This window comes from Akebia trifoliata, chromosome 13 (genome assembly GCF_017979445.1).
Source record: "Akebia trifoliata isolate Shusen 1 chromosome 13, ASM1797944v1, whole genome shotgun sequence".
Lineage (NCBI taxonomy): Eukaryota > Viridiplantae > Streptophyta > Magnoliopsida > Ranunculales > Lardizabalaceae > Akebia > Akebia trifoliata.
In genome coordinates this window covers 31,283,712-31,304,307 of record NC_141387.1, presented here as the reverse complement: position 1 = coordinate 31,304,307, position 20,596 = coordinate 31,283,712, and the positions used below count along the sequence as shown (strand labels likewise).

General features: G+C 37.2%; 1 protein-coding gene across 1 annotated transcript; it reads right to left on the bottom strand.

The window, feature by feature from the left end:
* Positions 1-1,952: 1,952 nt before the first annotated feature.
* LOC147388305 (inosine-5'-monophosphate dehydrogenase 2-like) lies at positions 1,953-19,363 on the bottom strand. Its single transcript, XM_086420445.1, has 4 exons — positions 18,220-19,363; positions 16,140-16,319; positions 4,382-4,639; positions 1,953-2,309 (listed from the first exon to the last, which is right to left on the bottom strand). The coding sequence occupies exons 1-4, from the start codon at positions 19,240-19,242 to the stop codon at positions 2,238-2,240; spliced, it is 1,533 nt and encodes a 510-aa protein (XP_086276571.1). The 5' UTR covers positions 19,243-19,363; the 3' UTR covers positions 1,953-2,237.
* Positions 19,364-20,596: the final 1,233 nt, after the last annotated feature.

Here is a 20,596-nt window from a genome sequence, read left to right as displayed (position 1 = left end):
TCCTCTTCAAGATGTTTGAAGGTGGACTCTCCTAAAAGAATTGATGCTATAGTTTCTAAGTGAAGGGATGAGCTAATAACTAAGAAAGGTGTAAGAATAAGAATTGGCTAAAAAAAAGATAGAATAATATATAGTAGTGGGAAACCATTTACCTTAATAAGTATTAAATGAAAACTTCTTCTCAAATACCAAACTAAGTGACATAAGAAGGTTGCTGATTTTTTACTTCAAGAATCATTTAGAACTTTTTAATAGTATTGAGATAAGAACTTTAGAAGAGGTATATACACTAGACTTGAGTTATGAAGATTTATGGAGGTAATTGAGGGGGATGAGAGGTCTCTAGAGATGCTTAGACAATGGAGAATACATGAAAGAGTAGAGACAGAGATTTACCTAATTATTATACAATGGAGAAAATTATGAATTGATGTGGCAATATGATTCATATGGACTAAGCAGATGGAGTCAAGTTGTAAAAAAGTACTTACATAGGATCATATAGATTGGATTGAGATTTAATCATAGGTGGAGGTAAACTAACTAGGATCAAGTTAGTTAATTAAGATTAGTTAGAATTTCAACCTAGTTTAGGGGTGGTTGGGGTTAGTTAAAATTTAGAGCAACCATGGTCAAGTTAAGTTCTAACTAGGAGTAATGCATGATGGTTAACTAAACACTTGTCTCTTAGCTAAAGATATGATGTCTTTGAGTGAAAATCTGATGTGGCAGTTATGGTGAGGTGGATAGTAATAAGAGGATTAAATTTTTAATTGACAAGTGTGGTTGGATGCATAGTAGGTGGATTGGACACATGGCAACCAAGTCTTACATGCAAGACCATATGTAATAATTACAACAATGAAGTTATTGATTTAAGCAATCACTTCAAGGTGACAAAGGACAAATTTTTTTTATTGTATGCTACAGGTAGTAACATACAAAAATTTTCTCAATAAACGAGATTTCAGATCGTTCTTCCGAATTTGTTTTGAGTCCTATTTTGACAATCTAATAGTCGATTCTCATTTATTCGATGAGATCTACACAATGATGTGGTTCGATCTCATCGATGATCATCCGATCAAAGGTCGTCTTACAAGTAATTAAGAAAATCTCGAGACAATGTCTCAAGGTCCAATTTACACAATCTAATAGTCTATCTTACTTGATTTATATATATCTTTCTGTTGGTCAAACCCAATCAGATCTTATTTTCTTTGTTGCATGTATCTCGAGGTAATTCCTTGAGATTTGTTTCAACTTCGATCTAAGTGATCCTATAATCCATTCTAAATAGTTTTATTTTTTATTTTTATTTTGGAGGGGTAATCATTGGTGATTTTTGTTTGCTTGGTTAATTCCTTGATTAATCTTTAATCTTTACTTAATCCTAATGCTTATCTTGAAAAATTATTGAAAGACATAATTATGATTGTATAATCATTCCTTTTGAGACTAATAATTGTATAACCAATAAAGTTACATGAAACAATTAAATTACAAGTTCTTTCTTCGCTCGTCTCGATCGACGGAACTCGACATGTGTTTTAAGAAAATTCTTTTCAACTAAAATCAAGAATCTAAAAGTAACCTAACCTATCTAAATGAGTGGTTGTTCGGGGCTATCACCCAATAAAAATCCGATTTGATATTTTTATCCGATCGATTTTGGTTCAACTAAACTCATCTGATAATGTGTTTGAAGCATAGAGGAGAATGACACAAGGGGAGGGCATCTCCATGGGTGGAAAACAGCACGAAAGCAGGATCACTTTGATAGAAGAAATGTATGTGTGCTCACTACCTTGGCCCGATAAACATCAATCAAGTATGATCTTCATTATAAATTAGCCATTGACTTGTGTCAACGACACCTAGTATACGAACAGATGGTTGGAAGCAACAAATACGTAAAAATAAATATATATAAAAACTAATAAAGAGTCGTATTAAACTAGTAGTAATAATAACAATAATAATCAATACAGTTTTAACATTTTGGGATTCTCCAACAAAATAAACTACATTGAAGAAATAGATTAGGGCAAAGAACGTTTCAGTTTGCGTAACAGGAATTTGAAATCCACCTCTAAACTCAAATATACAAGCAGACTTCGTCAGCCAGACATTGGGGCATTTCTAATGCTGCCAAATTAAATATCAAACCAAATTAGGAGCTCAAAAACACTGATTCCCGGATTGTAAATAACCTTTGATGGACAAGATTAGAGGTCTCAGAAAGATTTCTTTTCATAAGAAACCAAACCATGCACTCCACCTTCAACTTGTGCCGCGCCTGTACGAACCTGTCAAATGCAAACAGGTGCAGTTAAGACATGAATAATCCCAATCAATGACAAAGCAATATTGGTTAAGGGCCAAAAAAAAAGAAGTTACACTGGTTAAATTCAACAAAATTGAGCAAGTCAAAAAGTTCGACTACATGATAAGTGAGAAAGACGATGCCCCGGTAGTGGGAGAGAATAGGCAAGAGTTCTAGAACTGTGTTGGATAAGTGCCGATAAAAAAGCCATATAGAGGAAAAAATGTCATTTGGCTGCTTGGAATTTGGGGCTTTTGGAACAGAGCTGACATGATATGACTACAAAGAGAGAAATATGCATGAAGTAGAGCCCCTCAGCTTGGTGAAAATGATTATAATCTTTAATACAAAGGTGATAATGTTAACCAACTGCCTGCTCAAAAGGACTGATCTGTTGGAGAGGGGGAGAACCATGAAAAGACCAATCTGTTCGAGAGTGGAGGAAAATATACACTATACACTCAACACTCCCCCTCACCCATAAGGGTGGAAAGAATCAAACCCGTGAGCCGTGACCTATACGAACCTAGCGCTCTGCTACCATGTTAACCAACCAACTACTCCAAATGACCGATCTGTTGGAGAGGGGGGAGAACTATGAATATAAGAGGTCACGGGGCTTAACTGGGGTATATAACACACCCGAGAGTGGAGGAAAATATACACTCAACAATATAATGCTAAATATAAAACACGTATAATAGTAGAAAAAGATTCAATAAACAGTGTTGTAAAAGAGAGCACTTCCATTATATACTCAATCATCCATAGAAATAGAGAAATTGGTTAGGACGTGAAAAATAAAATTAGCACCAAGTGGATTACCATAAAAGCATTCCTAGAGTAGCGCGACTGACATGTATTGGTCACAATGAAGGGAAATTCTATAAGATAAAACAAGACCATCCATATGTTCATAAAAATGAATGTGGCAGAGATGAGGATACTGAGATTGATGAGTGGGCAGACTGAGAAACACAAATGAGTACATTTAGGGAATTTAGGAATAGCCCCAATAGGAGATAAACTAATGAGAGTCAATTGATATGGTTCGACCATGAAAAATGAAACCCAATGGTGACCCTGATAGAACGAAAGTTATGTGCAACTCAAAAGGTATAAAATAGGTGACAAAAAGCCCAAAAAAGAAGTGGATGGAGGTAAGCACAGAAAAAATAATATGAAAACCCAGGCTTTGACTAAATATGCTCCTCAACATAGAACTAAACAATGAAACATGATGCATGTCATGGACCCCTATACCAATTACAAGGAACAGAAGTGAATTTTTCTTTTTTTTTTTGAGATACCTTTGTTTGCATTGGAACATTTCTAATGCATATTGATGTGAAAAATGTAATAATTTTTAACACTAACTTTCATTTTGAACACTTTCAAACAGTTTTATATATTTTTTATGAATGAGAACTAATTTAATTGATTCAAAGCCAGTGTTTCAATGTCGTTTTGGATTTTTGAAAAAACCAAAAGAATGGAACAGAACCATATTTTTAAACATTAGCCTATATATTAGGTTTCCTTGTTTTCAGAGCCCTGAGCATTTATATATTCTTACCAGAAAGTGTATATACTCTAAAGCCTATGTTGGATGGATTCTTTTAAATTGTGTTACATAGACTCTTCTTAAAAGGGTTAAGTGCACATGCCAGATAAAGTTTTCATAGGATATCCTATCACTGTTATCTGACTATCCTCATTATTTTACAAATATAGTTACTTTGTTTTACATTATTTAAACTCAATTGTCAAGGCCACAACTATTTTCTCAAGATTCATAGAATCCAACACTAGTCTGACCTTAACAAAAACAGTGGTATCATTGTAATAAGCTCTAAGCCCATTGTGCTCCAACTGATTCCTGTTTAGTCTATTCTATTTTGGTTTATTGTCAAAACATGCGACTTCAACAACTATAAGTAGTCATACTTCCGATTTACTCCTATGGAAATAATAGGACTAATTGGGATATAAAATTCTATATCATCATGAATAAACTTCATAGAATGTAAAGCAGTACCGAACAATAGACCATACCTCTAGCCTTAGTACACTTCTTCTCAAAAGATCGTGAGCCGACTTCACAGAAGATGCACCAAGATCCTGGAAACCTTGTCTGACCGCATGCATTGTGTAAGGAATGAACTTGAAGACAGAACCTTTGTCTGCTACAGCCCCTACAACTCCCTGAGCAACCTTCAGCTTTGATGTGTCACCCAAGTATCGGGCATCACTCCCTTTCGTCATGGCTTCAAGGGAGCCCATGCCTCTATATTTTTTTACTCGACGACCACCCTAATTAAGCAATGGGTTAATTACAAGAAAATCCAAAAAATCACCAATGAAATAGTATGCATGGAGTACACTTCAAAACAAACCGTCAATGGATAATGAAATATAGAATTTTCTGTTTAAGTCTACTACAATAGTATAAATTAAGGGAACTACTATTGACACCCCAATTACGAATTGAGAAAAGAGATATTTACGAAAACATCCACGACTTTTGTTCTAATTACAGCTTCGGTACACTGTTCACTTTTACACATCTACAAACTTGTAAGTTTAAAAGTGATGAACTTATGAATTCGTAGATATTAAAAGTGATGAACTTACAAGTTCGTAGACGTGTAAAAAGTGAACAGCATACCACGTGCATGTTTTGGGAATTAAAATGAACAGTGTACTGAGACTGGAATTTCGACATATTCAGTGCACAATTTGGAGATTCACCCTAAAGAAAATAAATCACAACCATTTTTATGGGGTGCCAAGAAGCTCTCTCAATTTTTTTTACTAGATTTATAATTTTTTAGTTTAAAATTTTATATGAGCCTAATCATAATTGTAAACAACTACCGAAATTATTTCAATGAGTATTATAATGTTGAGATTATAATTTGGGCCAAATCTTTGTAACATTTGAAGAGTGTTTTAATCTTTAATTGTGGTGTGATAAATAATTTAAGAACCTGGGGCGTAATAAGTAAAAAAGCTGGGTGCCAATAGCAGCTCTCAAAATTAATGAAAGGAAATTTTCTGTGGTGAAATACTAGAAAATGGGGGAAAGCCAGTATAACTGAACCAGCAGATAGTCAACAAAGACTCAATAAAGTTTTATGGCTCTCCATAAACAAGAAACAGATAACCCTTGGATACCACAAATCACAACCATTTCAGTATATTCAACCCATAAACAATGTACACTTAGGTTGGTAACCATGGAGGGAACCTAATCAAGCAACGGACTGCTTGGCAAGGAATGGTAGAAGAGAAATAGGAATACAATTGATAGATCATGAATTATTGAGCTAAAGATAATTCTTGCAAAGGATTTCTCTAGTGGATTTCAAAGATTGTAGCCCCTTTAAAATAGGGTGAAACCCTTTATAGCCTCAGCTTATAAATCAAAAAAAGAAAAAGAGCTTTATTATCAAGAAATATTTCATAGACCTCCTTCTCCTTGCCTATGAATAGTTTCTCGTAGTCCACAGGCCTTATAGAGGTGCAAAACAAAGAAGCCTCCAAATAAACCTTCCTCTAGAAGAAAATGCATTATCATTCCTTAGTACTAAAAGGATCAACCATATGTATGGAAGATCCAGTATATTCCAAATTTGTTAAAAGAATACCCCAAGAATTCTAGCCAGGTTGAGGGTCAAACGAACTTTGATTTGCACAAATGTCAGATAACCATTATTCGTAAAATAATACCTTTCGAAAAACACTACAAGCATGCTCAATCAAGAATTGTCAAGGAGTTCTATCATTATCAATCATTGACAGTTGAGTCAGATTCACCTCAGTCATTGATGAATCAAATGACGACTCTATCGTAAAAGACAAGGCATTATTCTTTTCTAGTTTATTTTCTTTATGTAGCTTAAACCTCTTGTGGCCTTCTATTCTTGGATGTGCTTTTCAAAATAAGTTGTATTCTTTTTATTTATGGTTCATTTGACCTTTCTTCTTTCTTTTGATTCTCTTGCGGAAAAGACAAGGCATTATTTGGAATAGTCGTTTGGCTATGGAAGCACTAGTGTTCTTGTTTCGTTAGCTTCATCAGAAAGAAACAATTAAACATGGAAGATTTACTTTCTTTCTTGGGTGTTAACTATCATTTTTTAGCACTTACCTTTCTGTGACTCTTCCTCTCATTTGAGATGGTGAATCGTCAGATCTTGTGTAGTGCACTTAAAATCCAGTTGCACGGCTAATCAGAAGTCAAATAAAGTGGAGGAGAAGATTAGAAGGATGGAAGAAGACAATGTTATTGATAATAAGAGTCTTGCATGGGTAATAGTGGCTGTCGCGCAGTAAATCGCAACGGAAGGTTGGTGTTTGGCAACTGAAATCCTCTGCGATCATGCTCCTGAACTCACTATCTCTCAAAGATGGAGATGCAGTTCTCAAAGCAATGGATTGTATTCCTAACCTAAATCCTATGGTTGGATCATTTAAAGATATCACTACCCATGTTTACCGATGCTGACATTGAAGCCATAAGCCTCGCATATATGGAATTTTTAAACAATATAAACTATATAACTAACTTATATAAAAATATATATAAAAATTAGGATAATCTTCACATACTTACAATCAATTGAATAACCATATGGTACTAAATATTACAAAAAATTATTCATGAATGGAATCAATTGAACAACTTGATTTGTATGTATTAGCATTATATGTTTGAATCTATTTTTGAATGTTTTAATGGTGTTGTAGGCCAACAGCAACAAAGAAACAAAATAAAATGAGAAAAGAAAGAAGAAGAAGATGAGCAAGGGGAAAAAGGGCGGTTAAAACAAGAGTAAAAACAACAACAAAGCCTTCTCCCAAAGATTTGGGGTCTACTACATGAATCTTGTTCCCCCATTCCCTTATGTCCAAAGCCAAGTCAGTAGAAAAAACAAAACAAAAAATAGAGAAGACAAAACTAAATAAAAACACATGAGTCATACGCTTTATGTATTTATGCTTAGGAGGCTGCAATTGGTATGATTTCCTGACTTTTCTATAAAATGAGTTGGACCCTTTCTAATGATATGATTATTGTTGTGAGTTGTGACAGTCTTGGCTAGCAAGTGATGCCACCATATTGATGATATTGGTCGTAAATGAGAATATGTCACCAACTACAAGCATTCAAGAATCTACACTAGAATCTTTATCATTTCTGTTGTCATCAGACCATCTCTTACCACAATCTCGTCTTTGCTTCTGCAATTGTCCCATTATTGAAAGCAGGCTCATCATATCTAATGAGATCGATTTATCATAAATTGGAGGCGAATCCCAATCTACTTTGATGAAGTGTCGTCACTTTTTTCTTAAAAAGATTATTGGGGTTAAGGCAGCCCCAAACCAATTAAAACCTTAGGTACAATCTATGCTCTTATCCTGGCAAAAGATAGTACAGATCTCTGGGAAGGGCACCCCTATCTAACTCAGTACAACCAAAAGTTCTCTCAAGAGAGGCTAATAAATCAGCAACCCTATTGGACTCCCTAAACACATAACAAATAGACACTTCAGAGAAACTATTGATAAGGTTTCTAATATTTAGGACCAGATGATGCACATGCCAAGGAATGCCCCATCTTCATTTTAGAATGTTCACTGCCACGCTTGAAACAGACTGAACTTGTACCTTGTGGCAACCATTCCTTAAGGCTAACACGAGGTAGATAAACACACAGAAGGCAACCTTCTTTATGGTTGGAATTAACGAATTCCTTTTGAAGTTTGTTGCTGCCCAAGCGACCTCTTCCTCCCATGGCTCTATTGCCTTCTTTACTGAACATCTCCTCAGGTCCTCAACCCATATAAAGGATATATATGAGCAATCCATGAGCAAGTGGCTTGTGTCTTCTTCCTGAACTCTACACATCCGCAGGTTGCATTGTCGGCGATTCCCCATTCTTTGAGTCTTTTAAGAATCTTGAGTCTGCCCTTCAAGGCCAACCACGATATGAAGCTTTGTCTAGGGATCCTACCATTGTTCCAAACTAGGAGACTCCAGCTGGACCTAGAGGAGCGGGTAAGGGTGGAACTTACAATTGACTTGACAGTGAACTTGTCTTCAGGATGAGTATTCAAATGACCTTGTCTTCCTCCCCAATATGAATGGGAATGCTGCTCAGATGTTGGACCATTCTTTGGAAAGAAAATTGTTCTTCAGGAAATACTCCACTCTTCAATTTTGATAAGGGAACTGACTTTGGCATTCGGTCCCACTCATGAATCAAAGTGAAACCCTTCACTGAATTCATCTTCAAGGATTTCGTTCATCCTACAATTTGTTAGTACTTCATTTTGTCAATCCCGAGCCAGTCGTAATGGTTATCAGACGTGCAGAGACCTTTCATCAAGATATTCCCTTTAGGATCGAAAATCTCACACATTACAGTTGAAACTCACTATGTGGTTTCTATCACATATCTAAGATATGCTCAAGAGGTTATGTTTTAAGCCCTCTACATAGCACACATTTTCAACCTTGGGCATACCCGGTCCACTGACCGTGCCTCGCCCAACAATCTGAGCGGTGTTTCCATCACCAAAAGTGACAGAGCCTCCATCAAACTCGACAAAGTGACTGAATTGACTCCTGTCACCAGTCATATGTCTGGAGCAACCGCCATCCAGATACCATCGAGTGACACTTCCCGTTTTTAGAGCAATTTGTATCACGAGGGACTTCTCATCCTTAGACTTGATACTCCACATCAAGGTCTCTTTTGGGGATTTAGGATTGTGTTTAGGAGGAGTGGAAGTTTTTCTTCTTCTTCGCTTGCCCTTCTCCTGGTAAGTTCTCGTAAGGTGATCTGCATTTGTTGGATGCTTTTGACCTGGTTTTCTTCTTGTTGTCTTTTTGCACCACAACATTCTTCTCACTTGCACCAAAGATATTTAGTGTCTTTTGATTGATCAGGGCAAGTTGTTTGAATAGATCTCTTACATTGTTGTCCAATTTTGGAGTATTGACTTTCTTATTCCCTTTGGACTTAGGTGGTTCCTACCTTTTTGGAGAAGCCTCCTTCTCACCGTGCTTAACCTGTTTGACCACAAAAGATTTACCTATTTGGGATTGGGTGGTTTTGGAGTTGTTGTTTTTGGATTTGGTACATTCAAATTTCATATGTCCCAACACTCTACAGGTATGGCACATGACGAGCTTAACAGGCGTTTCTTTAGAGACAAAAGAGTCTCCGTGAACAAAGACAATGGGTAGAGGAGGTATAGTAGCCATATACCTATCATAGACCAATCCTCCTCTATCCCCATATGGCTTTTGAACTCATAAGAGTTTCTCAAGCTCTACACTACCTTGAGCGTAGTTACGCTCTAATCTAGAGAGTTCAATGTTTAAGCGAGCCACAAAGACATTTGCCATGTTGAGATAAGATCTTAATTTGTTCATATTAGTGAGGACCTCATATTTCTCATCAGACAGCTTCTTTAAATCATTAAATTCCAACCCCAATGAGCGTTTGCTTCAACAACCTTGCCATAGTCAATCTTCAGTTTTTCATTAATCAAACTTCTCTTGACCATGTTTTTTGGTCAGCTTGACATGATATACGACCAACTCGTCATAAGCAGACTAAAGATCCATGTCTTCATCCTCTTCTTCTTCATTTGAGAAGGTGTTATGAGCGGAAGTAGGTATAACTCATCATCGGCCTCATCTTCATCCACTTCTGGGATGGAACAGGCGGTGGATGCCATAAGGATCCAAAGGGTGTTGTAATCTTCAGTGTCTAAAGATGTATTAGGTTCTTGTTCACCCTCTGACTCATCTGAGTCATCCCACATGGCTTTCGCAGCCATAGTTGTGCCCTTAGTCTTGGGTCTTGCAGGACCTTTAGACTTAAGTTATGTGGGGCACACATTCGAGTAATGACCACGGCCACCACACATGTAACACTCAATGTCTTCTATTGGCTTAGACAAAGATTTACCTATAAGTGCACGTCTACCAATCGGATGACTGCGTTTACTAGTGTTACTAGGTCCTCTTCTTTTGAAGAATTTATGAAACTTCGAGGCTAATAAAGCCATGTCTTCATCATTCGATTCAGTCTCCTCGTCCTCCTCATTTATGATTTTCCTATTGTCGTAGGAAGAGGATTGAGACCAAAGGCGAGATGTTCACTTCGGTGCGGACTTCGAAGAAGAAGTCTTCATAGAACTCTTGGACAGTTTCACTTTCCTCCATCTTAGCATTTTCAAATTCAGTTCGACGGAGTTGAAGTTTGGACTTCTTGACAATATTTGTGCCTTCGTGTGCGGCCTCTAGAATTTTCCAAGTTTGTTTGGCCGACAGACACATACATATCCATTGATACTCATCATCGAAAATGGCACTAGTAATGACATTTAAAGCCTTGAAGTTATTGCTACTGTCTATTTTATTTTGTTCCAACCATTTCTTTGATGGTCTTCGAACGGTTGTAGAGACACCATCTACCTCGACAATGTCAATGGGAGGTTCCCAAACTTCCTCAATCATGTTCCACACATCCCTACTTAAGGAGTTGATGTATATCATCATTTTGTTCTTCCAGAAGACATACTTGATGCCATTGAACATAGGTGGACGAGCCGAAGACCATTTATCGACTTTAAACATGATTCAAAGCTAAGGATCAACTCAAGGTTGTTAGACCTTTCTAGAGTAACCCTCTCTGATACCAATTGAAATTATGAGCTTTGATCGTGTCAAGTCCTAGAGGGGGTGAATAGGATAATTTAAAAAAAAAAATTTTAATATGTGCACTTAGATATTGCTAGTTTGCCTACGAATTCATTTTAAGTGTCAATTCACCGATTTCCTATTTGGTGCTAAGTCTCACATGTGCAATTTTATGGATTATGCAAAATCTGATTTGAGCATTCAATACATGTCATTCATGTCATATGGGTTTTTTAAACATACAAGGCACATTCATTCATGACAAACATACATGATTTTGCACAAGTTTGCGGCAATTAAAAAGATGCACGAGACAAGCGATTTATAGTGGTTCGGCAATCGTGCCTACATCCACTCCCAAGGAAACAAAATCATTAGTTCTTTGGTGTTCACTAAAACATAGGTTTATGCTTCACCTAAAACTGTACATAGAATTTTTCCTAGGCTAATTCTAAAACCTTAAGATCGAGTAAAACACATCTACTAGAAATGGAATTTTTCCCTAGGACAAAATCCGAAACCTTAAGATCAAGTCAAACACATCTACTCAAAATGGAATTTTTCGCTAGGACAAAATCCAAAACCTTAAGATCGAGTGAAACACATCCACTCGAAATGTTTGAGTTTTGTGCTTCGGAAACTCAACAACCTTTCACACTTGACTTGAGTCCTCGACTCAAATAAGCGTTTGATTTTTAGAAAGAAAATCAAGAAACTTTTACAATGTTTGGAATTTGAAAACAAACAAGGACTTACTCAAAATCGACAAATTTGCCTATCGAGTACATTGAGTTAGTCGATCCTTGGATCTTCACTTTTTCCAGAGTCTTTTACTCCTTGTTTGGTTTGATTTGCCTATTTGGTTGCAAGGAAAATGAAGTAACTGAAGCTTGATCAATCTCAATGATTCGGCGTGATGGACTTGGTCTCGAATTCACCCGTAGTGTCTCCTAGCTTCGTTGAGGCTCTTGAGGTTTAACTATGAGCTTGAGCTTCGAAATGGAGTTGATGATCAAGAGGGAATGAAGCCAAGTGCTTCTCATTTATAGAAATGAGCATTCCAACGACTTCCTGACGGTGGCATCGTTCGTGTCATAACAGTCAAAAATATGACAGTTGGACACTGGAGGCAACACTAGTGGTGGCACCGCCAGAAATATGGTTCTGCCATCTCCAAAACTCGAGTCACTTGAAATGACTCGTCGGCTTCGAGAGCACTTCCACGCATACCGAAAGTCATAATTTCATCAGAAATTTGACTCGAAAGGGGTGGGGACATGAATGTTCAAGAATGAACATGTACAGACACATTCTAACATCTCACATGTATGTCTAATGAGTCTTGGGTTGGTCCACATACCTGATTGGGTTTGGCACTCGAAAGATAAATCGATGACGTGTGTGTGCGTCGATGTGTCTAAGTTGTGTCTACACATGTGACTACGTATCACGATGTGTCTGCCGTGTCTTTATTTGTCACGACATGTGTCTTCACGTGTCTTGGACTAGTTTACCTGTTGGTTACATACTCGACAATATACGACTGGCTCGGGATTGACAAAATGAGGTACTAACAATCTCCCCCTTTGTCAATTACGAGACAAAACCAATCTTAGACCACTAACTGGGATTCTCAAACATGACCATAGACATATATATCCCTTACAATGTGTTTTTACAACAAATAAATAATTACAAAACTGAAAACTCCTATTACAATTTACATCCCATGAAAATTAATTCGCAGAAGACAAAGTTATCCCTCTCAAGAAGACTTCCCCCCTTACTACCTACATCATTACATAATCTTGCATAAAACATTATTTCACAGATGGGATTCTTTCTCACCCTTTTTGTCAGTACTTGACAAAAGGTGTAATCAACCCAACGCCAACACACAAATTTACCTATAAGCACAGGGGAATGGAGACACGCATTTTGCTAAATTTAACGATACGAGCAACTAATACATGACAATAACATAGCATATTGTTCATATATAGTAGATGTACCTATACAAAGCATGAACATATGTTAAAAAAATGCACAATGAAAAATATGTTAATCAAGTGCAGTGCATTCAATAAGTGCATAAATATGAATTGAATGAAGATATTTACTAGTACACAGCACAAATCACAAACATATTCATAAATATCAAAATGGAGTCTTGAAATACATAGAAGTTCAAAATTGAACTGATCAAGGCACATAGCATTGCCTGATTTAGTTCTGACAAATAGACTCAACATAGATAAACAAACCTACTAAATCCGTGAAAACAGACCTAACAAACAAAACAGAAAGCACGTGACCTACAATTATGCCAATAACATCTACAAGCCACCAGAGGGACCCGAGGACAAGGTGTTATCCTCTGAAAGGCCATCCTTAGGAAGACATACACAAACTATACTCTAGAAATATCAGGTTATCTTTTTTAGTCTAGATTCCATGCGGAACTACCAGGCCTCCATTGCAGTCAAACGTGACTCAATGTCATATCCAGAGCTTGGAGGAAGAATGGGCTCGGAAGGTGAAGATAGTGTTGGAGCTTAGCGAGCTTGGCGCGGAGGAACCGGAGGAGCTGGGATCTCAGTACACATCCTGGATAGGTTGGTTGCATGAAATGTCTCAACATGAATCATCGGGGCTGTATCAGTGGGTAGTCCACAGAAAACAACCAATTGAGAGACGAGATGCCTGAATCGCAAGGTGCCTGAGGATCGTCCAGAACGAGCGAACAGGACAATATTGTGCAGAATATATGTTGAGAGACACATCACTTGTCCTGAGGCGACACAATTCATTGTGTCCGCCATATGAGCTGCCACATCGGTCTTTTTGCCGGCACGAGGATACAGGTTGGATGTAAAAATCTTGTGGAGGATCTTGTACATCGAAAGCAACTCCGTGCCTCGCAATGCAACTTCCTTAACCCATTGGACATCCCTGCGTCCGTAGAAAGTATCCATGTAGGCATTCCGATGGGCTCCAAGATCGACGATTGGAGGAGGGTGCTCCACATTAGTGCAGGTAATCCCCAAAATAGTGGCAATGGTGGCTGCAGTGACGTAAGTGAAAACTAGATCGTCTACACTAAATGCCACAACATCAAGGGGGGGGGGGGGGGGTTCTTCCGGGTGTCCATGATGCTAACATAGAATTGTTGGACACGTGATGGAAACATATCACCACCGAAGTCCAACAGGGCTTCCCAACCCATTCGATGGAGCATGTCCGGAATCCTGAACAAGTGTACAATGTCCAGTTCAATCTTTCGCTCACAAATGATTGGTCTATTTTTGAGCGATTGTTGACGCTCAGTGTACATGCAGTGGTCTTCATCCAAGCCATCATCCAAGTCGAGGGAGTAGGAAGATTATCGTCCCCACCCAAGGAAGATAAAGATGACGGTTGAGAAACAGAGGCTTGTTTTTGCCGAACTGAACGTCGAGAGGGAGGGGTGTGGGTTGGAGTTCTCCGCTTTACCATCATCCCAATGGATAAAACCAATGAGAAAAGAGTAACAAGGGCAAGAGAGTTGTTGAGCAACATCATTTTGGCGTTGATTGGCGATGAAAAACACTCCACAAGGGAGATGATGAAGAGGGGAATGAGGGAGCAAGAGGGAGGCAAAGGAGAGCAAAAGCTAACTCCCCTTGCTTTTAGTGCCTTCCTTTTTCATGCTCCAAAAATTATTTTCCATGATGAGGTATTTTTAACTCAGCTGATGCATAAAACTCCTATTGTGTTGCTATTATTCACACATAACTAGCCACTACTACTTGTTAGTGTCAAGGAACCTTGAAGCTAACAAGCCCTAGGCCTCCTTCAACCTTCCGGGACCTGACCAAATGAACTTGGCACATAAGCTTTCAAGCTGCTTCACCACTTTGCTTGGGAGGAGGAAGCAATTGCTCCAGTACACTTGAATTCTGATTAGGACTAACTTTACCAACTCCAGCCTACCAACATAAGACAAGAATCTACTGTTCCCTGATTGGATTCTTTGGGACATCTTTTCTACCAGAGGTTGGCAATCTTTGTAATTCATTCTAGAAGACATGAGAAGGAAGCCTAAATACCTTACAGGAAGAATTCCCTTCTTAAATCCCAGAGCTGCAAGGATGGTGCCTTCCACTCTTCTACTTGCTCCTGCCAAGAAAACCATGTTCTTATCTAGATTAACCTCTAGACCAGTCAGCCCACAGAATTTCTTAAGCACTGCGTGAATAGCATCAGCTGACTTCTTGTTGCATTGGAAGAAGATGAGCAAGTCATTCACGAAACTCAGGTGGGTGTAGTGATCAAACTTCCCTTCTATGACTCTGGTTTGAAACAATGGATTTAAGTGCTCCATTACCAGAATGAAGAGGTAGGTCGATAAGGGGTCTCCCTGCTTTATACCTTTCTTGCCTTCAAACCACCACTTGTAAGTACCAATGATGGGAACAGTGTAGGTGACTGTTGAGATGCACTCCATAATCCAACCTAACATTCTCTGGGGGAACTAGAAAACCTTCAAGCTGGCCAAGATACCCTACCAAGCAACAGTGTCACTGTAAAGGGGATTAATTTATTCCAACTATAAAGAAGGTTGCCTTTTGTGTGTTTATCTAGAAAATAATAGTTGGAGATGGTTCTCAACACTAGTACAAAGACAACTACAATTTATAACAAAACAAAATAGCTTCAATCAGAGAACTAAATTGCAACACAGTTTGAAACCCACAAGATGCCTTATCAATTCACATCCCAAATTCAGCTTGTATTCCTTAAAAGTGAATATGCTTTTCAAATTACAAACAGTCCCATTGACATTTATATTAGGCAAAACCAATAGATAACACACACGAAACAAATGAATACTAGAGCAATAACTTCTAGTGAAAAGCAATCTCCAAAAAACAAAAGCTCACCGTCAAGATGCATCACAAGGAAATAAAATAATGTTGACAACGTGAAGATTTGTTCGTATTTAACTAAAAATAAAACCTCATTATATGGAAAGGAGAAGATATAAGGATAAGCATGAGCAAACCTACTCTTAGTATCAGAAAATGACACCTAGTAGTGTGAAAATACCTGAAACTCATAAACTCCAGGAGCCTCGTTGCTACCAGCTAAGAAACTCCCCATCATAACAGTAGATGCACCAAGTACCAAAGCTTTGACAACGTGCCCAGAGTTTCCAATGCCACCATCAGCAATTACAGGGACACCATTTTGTGAAGCAATAGATGAAACCTTATAAACTGCCGTTGCCTAAAGAGTTTTATAAAAGAATAGTACTTAGCACTTCTATAAGAGAAAGGTTTCCATTTCACATTATCAAGTCTCAACCATTTATCATGATAATAAATATACAGAAATATTTAAATTCTAGTAACATGTACTACTTCAAGTTGTACATAGGCCTGTATTGGGCCTTAGAAAGACTTGTACTCATATCAAACTGCATGCATTATCCTATATCGATATACTCAATGTGGTGAAAACCATATATCATTTGTAATCAACAATTCAAATTGAATATTAACTCCAACGTTTTGAGTGCTTGGTTTAAATCCTTTTTTAGATGAATCTTACAACTTTGTAAAAATCGTATGATTTATTTTTAATCCTAAATTCCATCAGACCTAATTATTTGAATTGGAAACAAGTGTCTCTGTTTTGAAAGAAACAAATGAGCATATGGTTTTTATTACAGAATATGGTGGCTTGCTGTCAACAGTCCATATCAAAACAAACCTCCAAAGCAATTATTATGGGATTTACCCATTAAAGATATCACTGTACAAAGATCACCATACTAACCGATTCCAAATGGCATGCCTTAGATGTAGGTCTAGATATTTTCATATACAAATTCAGTGAACAATACAAGAAATTGATAACAAGAAAAGAACTTGAGTCAAGTGGAATATTTCGAATTCAAGGTGGTTTCATCTCGACAAGGTAAAATCCTGAAATGTTTTGTACGAAATGAAACGATTTTTTAAACCATGGGTCCACCTACATCCCCTCTTATTGCATCAAATTTCCCTGCATATTTATCACCACCACATTGGAAAAAAGAGAAAGTTTGCCCCAAAAAATAATTTAAGCAAAATTTTATAAAATAAAATAAAATAAAATAAAAAAACAAGGTTTGTTTTCCTAGGAAAGTGCAAAATGTACGGTAGGGTAACTATGGACATCACACAGCCAAAGGCTTCTTTCCGTTTTTGAAAAATGGTCTTGTAAAACCCACAGGCAATGATTTGATACAAATCAACTGGCTTAATAAAAATCCAAATGAAGAACAACAGGAGAAACGTTGCAAGGTAAACCCCATTGCAATAGCAATACAGATACGATGAATTCTAATGTAGAAAAGGTTGGGCAGAATCCTTAATAATTTGGTACAAAAGTTAATATCTTCTGGCCACCTTATTTAGTACATAAGTAAGGACTAAAAATAAATTAAGAATGCCAAATAAAAAATCCTTACAACTTTCACATTTAATCATAGATTTAGTTTGAACTACAAGTGTACTCTGGCAGCTTGAATTGGGTGATTTCATCTCGGCTTGATTCCATACATCTAAACACTGGTAAATATAATCACCAAATTCTCCGACTTATTAAAAAAGTTGTGATTAAATCAGGACTTTTTCCTTCACCAATTTTTTTAATGGGTAAGCTAGACTTGAACCCAAAACCGCAAAGTTGTCTTGCAATGTGTCAAAGTGGGTCTAAACCCTCCTTCACCAATTTAATCACGACTTTTTACGAACTTCGCGATTAAATCACAAACTTCATGATTAATCATGAACTTAGTGATTAAATCGGATTAAAATGAAATATGAAATTCAAGCACTAGTAAGAGAAGATGATGATGACCATTTTCTTGATGAAACATTTGATAATGAGGATGACATTGAATATTATTATATTTTGAATAATTTAAACCCGATTTTTTTTTCTCGATTTTATTGAATTTTTCCCATGCCAACTTATTCCCAAACCCTAACTTGGAGACAATAATACTGCATGGAAGACAATAAAACATGTCTCCACACAGCAATTAAAGATCAAAACAACCTTATATTTTCTAACTCAGCATCTATTCTACATTCTAACAAATAGATAGAAATACATATAATGATTGTAAATGTGTTACCTGCCCTCGCCCCACCGCACAGACCTCCTGTGTCGTGCAAATCGATCCAGAGCCCATTCCAACCCTCAATGCATCCACACCAGCCTGAATGAGATTATGTGCCTGATAAGCTGTAACCACGTTCCCACCAATAACATCAAGCTCAGGATATGTCCTTTTAACATACTTGATCATCTCTAACTGATAAATCGAGTTCCCTTGCGAACTATCCAACACCACAACATCTGCTCCCGCCCTCACCAAATGTTCCAACCTCTCCTTATCTTGTTCCCTCGTCCCCATTGCAGCACCCACCATGAATTCTCCATCCTTCCCCAACGACGGAAGTCCTAATTTTGGAAACCCCCGAATCCTCTCCACATCAGCGGTTGTAAACAAATCTACAACCTCACCATCTCGCTCGCTCACCAAAGGTAAGTAATCCAACTTCTTCACGGCTAGAACCGACGCAGCTTGATCAAATGTATAGCTCGATGGAAATGAATCGACAGATGCTAACATGTAATCACATAATGGTTTCTCTTTATCCGTCAAATTCTCCCAATCTGACTTCCCAACAACACCTAACAACTTCGATTTCGAATTCCCTGACTCAGTAACAAAAACACAAGGCGATGTATCAAATTCAGCAACAGAACTGATTGAATCAGAAGGCGTTTTGAATATTGGATCTGATATGAATGGAATCCGACGAGATTTTGCAGATCGAATCATCGAAGCTTGTTCTGAAGCCTTGTTGTTGTAGTGAACTATACCGATACCTCCAAGTGCGGCCATGGAGACAGCCATGGATGATTCTGTAACAGTGTCCATTGGGGAAGCAACACAAGGGATCGAGAGATCGATGTTTCGAGTAAGTTTCGAGCTTAGATTGACTGAATCAGTCGAGAAATCGATGTAATGTGGAAGAAAGATTACGTCGTCGTATGTATAGGAAAATCCCTGATTGAATAATCGATCAGCTGGAAAGCCATCGTCGATTTGAAATCCCAATGTAAAGTCTTCGATTCCAAATCCATCCATGGCAAAGAGATTTGCAGAGATCTGTTGTTGGAAAAGTTGCAGAGAGTTAGGGTTTTGGGGCAGTGAAAACAGAGAGACGTAAGTATGTAACTTTGAAGCTAGAAAACAAATATTGAAATCTGGAGGGAATAGAAAAGTCGGATTTTGTGACTTCTGTTTAGTGTATGGTCGTTTGAATTTCTTGGAAAATAGTATTGACTTTGTTCAAGAGACTATTAAAATGACCAAAATATCATTATCTGAACCCTCTAGCCAAAACTGCTATTTTTTATTTTATTTTTTTAGAAAATCTGTTGTCTTCAAAGTTATCAACTAAAACTCCTTGGTTTATTTCCTGAACAACTAGGGTTTTGGATTTTGAAGAGAGAGATAGAAACAAATATTGAAATCTAGAGGGAAGGGACGTTTGTGAGACCTTAGTCGGGATACATAAGGGAGTCAACCTATGAGCATCTCGGCTAACCATCTAGCTCAACATCTCAATCTCTTTCTTTTGGTTATTTTTTACTATTCATACTAGTCTTCTACACCATCGTTTTTTCATTTCTCCTTTATCTTTTGTAGAAAATTCTTAACTCCCAAATTATTTTTAACCCGAGAGAGGATGATTGTGTTAACTCTAGTTTAATAATGAAGGATAAAAGATGACTTGAACACTCTTGATTTCTCCCTAAAATTCAGTCATCTCTAAGCTTAGGTTACATTTTTTACCTTGATCTTAAACTTTAAAATTTTATCTTCTTCAACCTTCAAATCTCAAGGATAAAATATGATTTGTAGAGAAGTACAAAGATATATTTTTTTTGTAGAAAATTCAAAGATTCTTACAAAACTCTTGAGACTCAGTTGAAGAAATTGATTTAGTCAAAAATGATTTACTTTAGAAGTCACAAACTCGAAGATAAAAGATAGGATAATGCTGAAGTAACATTAAAATGTATCTCGATGGTACATTCTAATGTGGTGGTACACACATTATCGTAAACGTTTTCATCAAGATACGAGTGAAAAGCATCTATGATCATGCATGCACCACCACATCATAATGTCATAATCAATGTACATTTCAATGTTACTCAGCACGACTCTAAAAGATAATTAGAATTCTTTTCAAATTTAAAATTATTTCTCTTCCAACCTTCAAACCTCGAGAACACATTAAGATGTTTTGAAACAAAGGATTAATTTTTAGGGTAGAAAAGTAACGGAGTTTTCTATAACACATTGAAGGCCATGATCAAGTTAAAAATAGGTTAACCTAGATGTTTATAACTTGAAGATGACTGATTTGAAGGACAAAAATAAGGGGATTTTTGCATAGGTTTAAGATGAGGGTATTTAAGTCATTTCATAC

Coding starts and splice junctions, on each gene's coding strand:
- LOC147388305 (XM_086420445.1), bottom strand. CDS start 19,242: ATGGATGGATTTGGAATCGAAGACTTTACATTGGGATTTCAAATCGAC. Junction 16,320..18,219: donor GTGCGGTGGGGCGAGGGCAG/GTAACACATTTA, acceptor AAAACTCTTTAG/GCAACGGCAGTTTATAAGGT. Junction 4,640..16,139: donor CTGGAGTTTATGAGTTTCAG/GTATTTTCACAC, acceptor TTGCTTAATTAG/GGTGGTCGTCGAGTAAAAAA.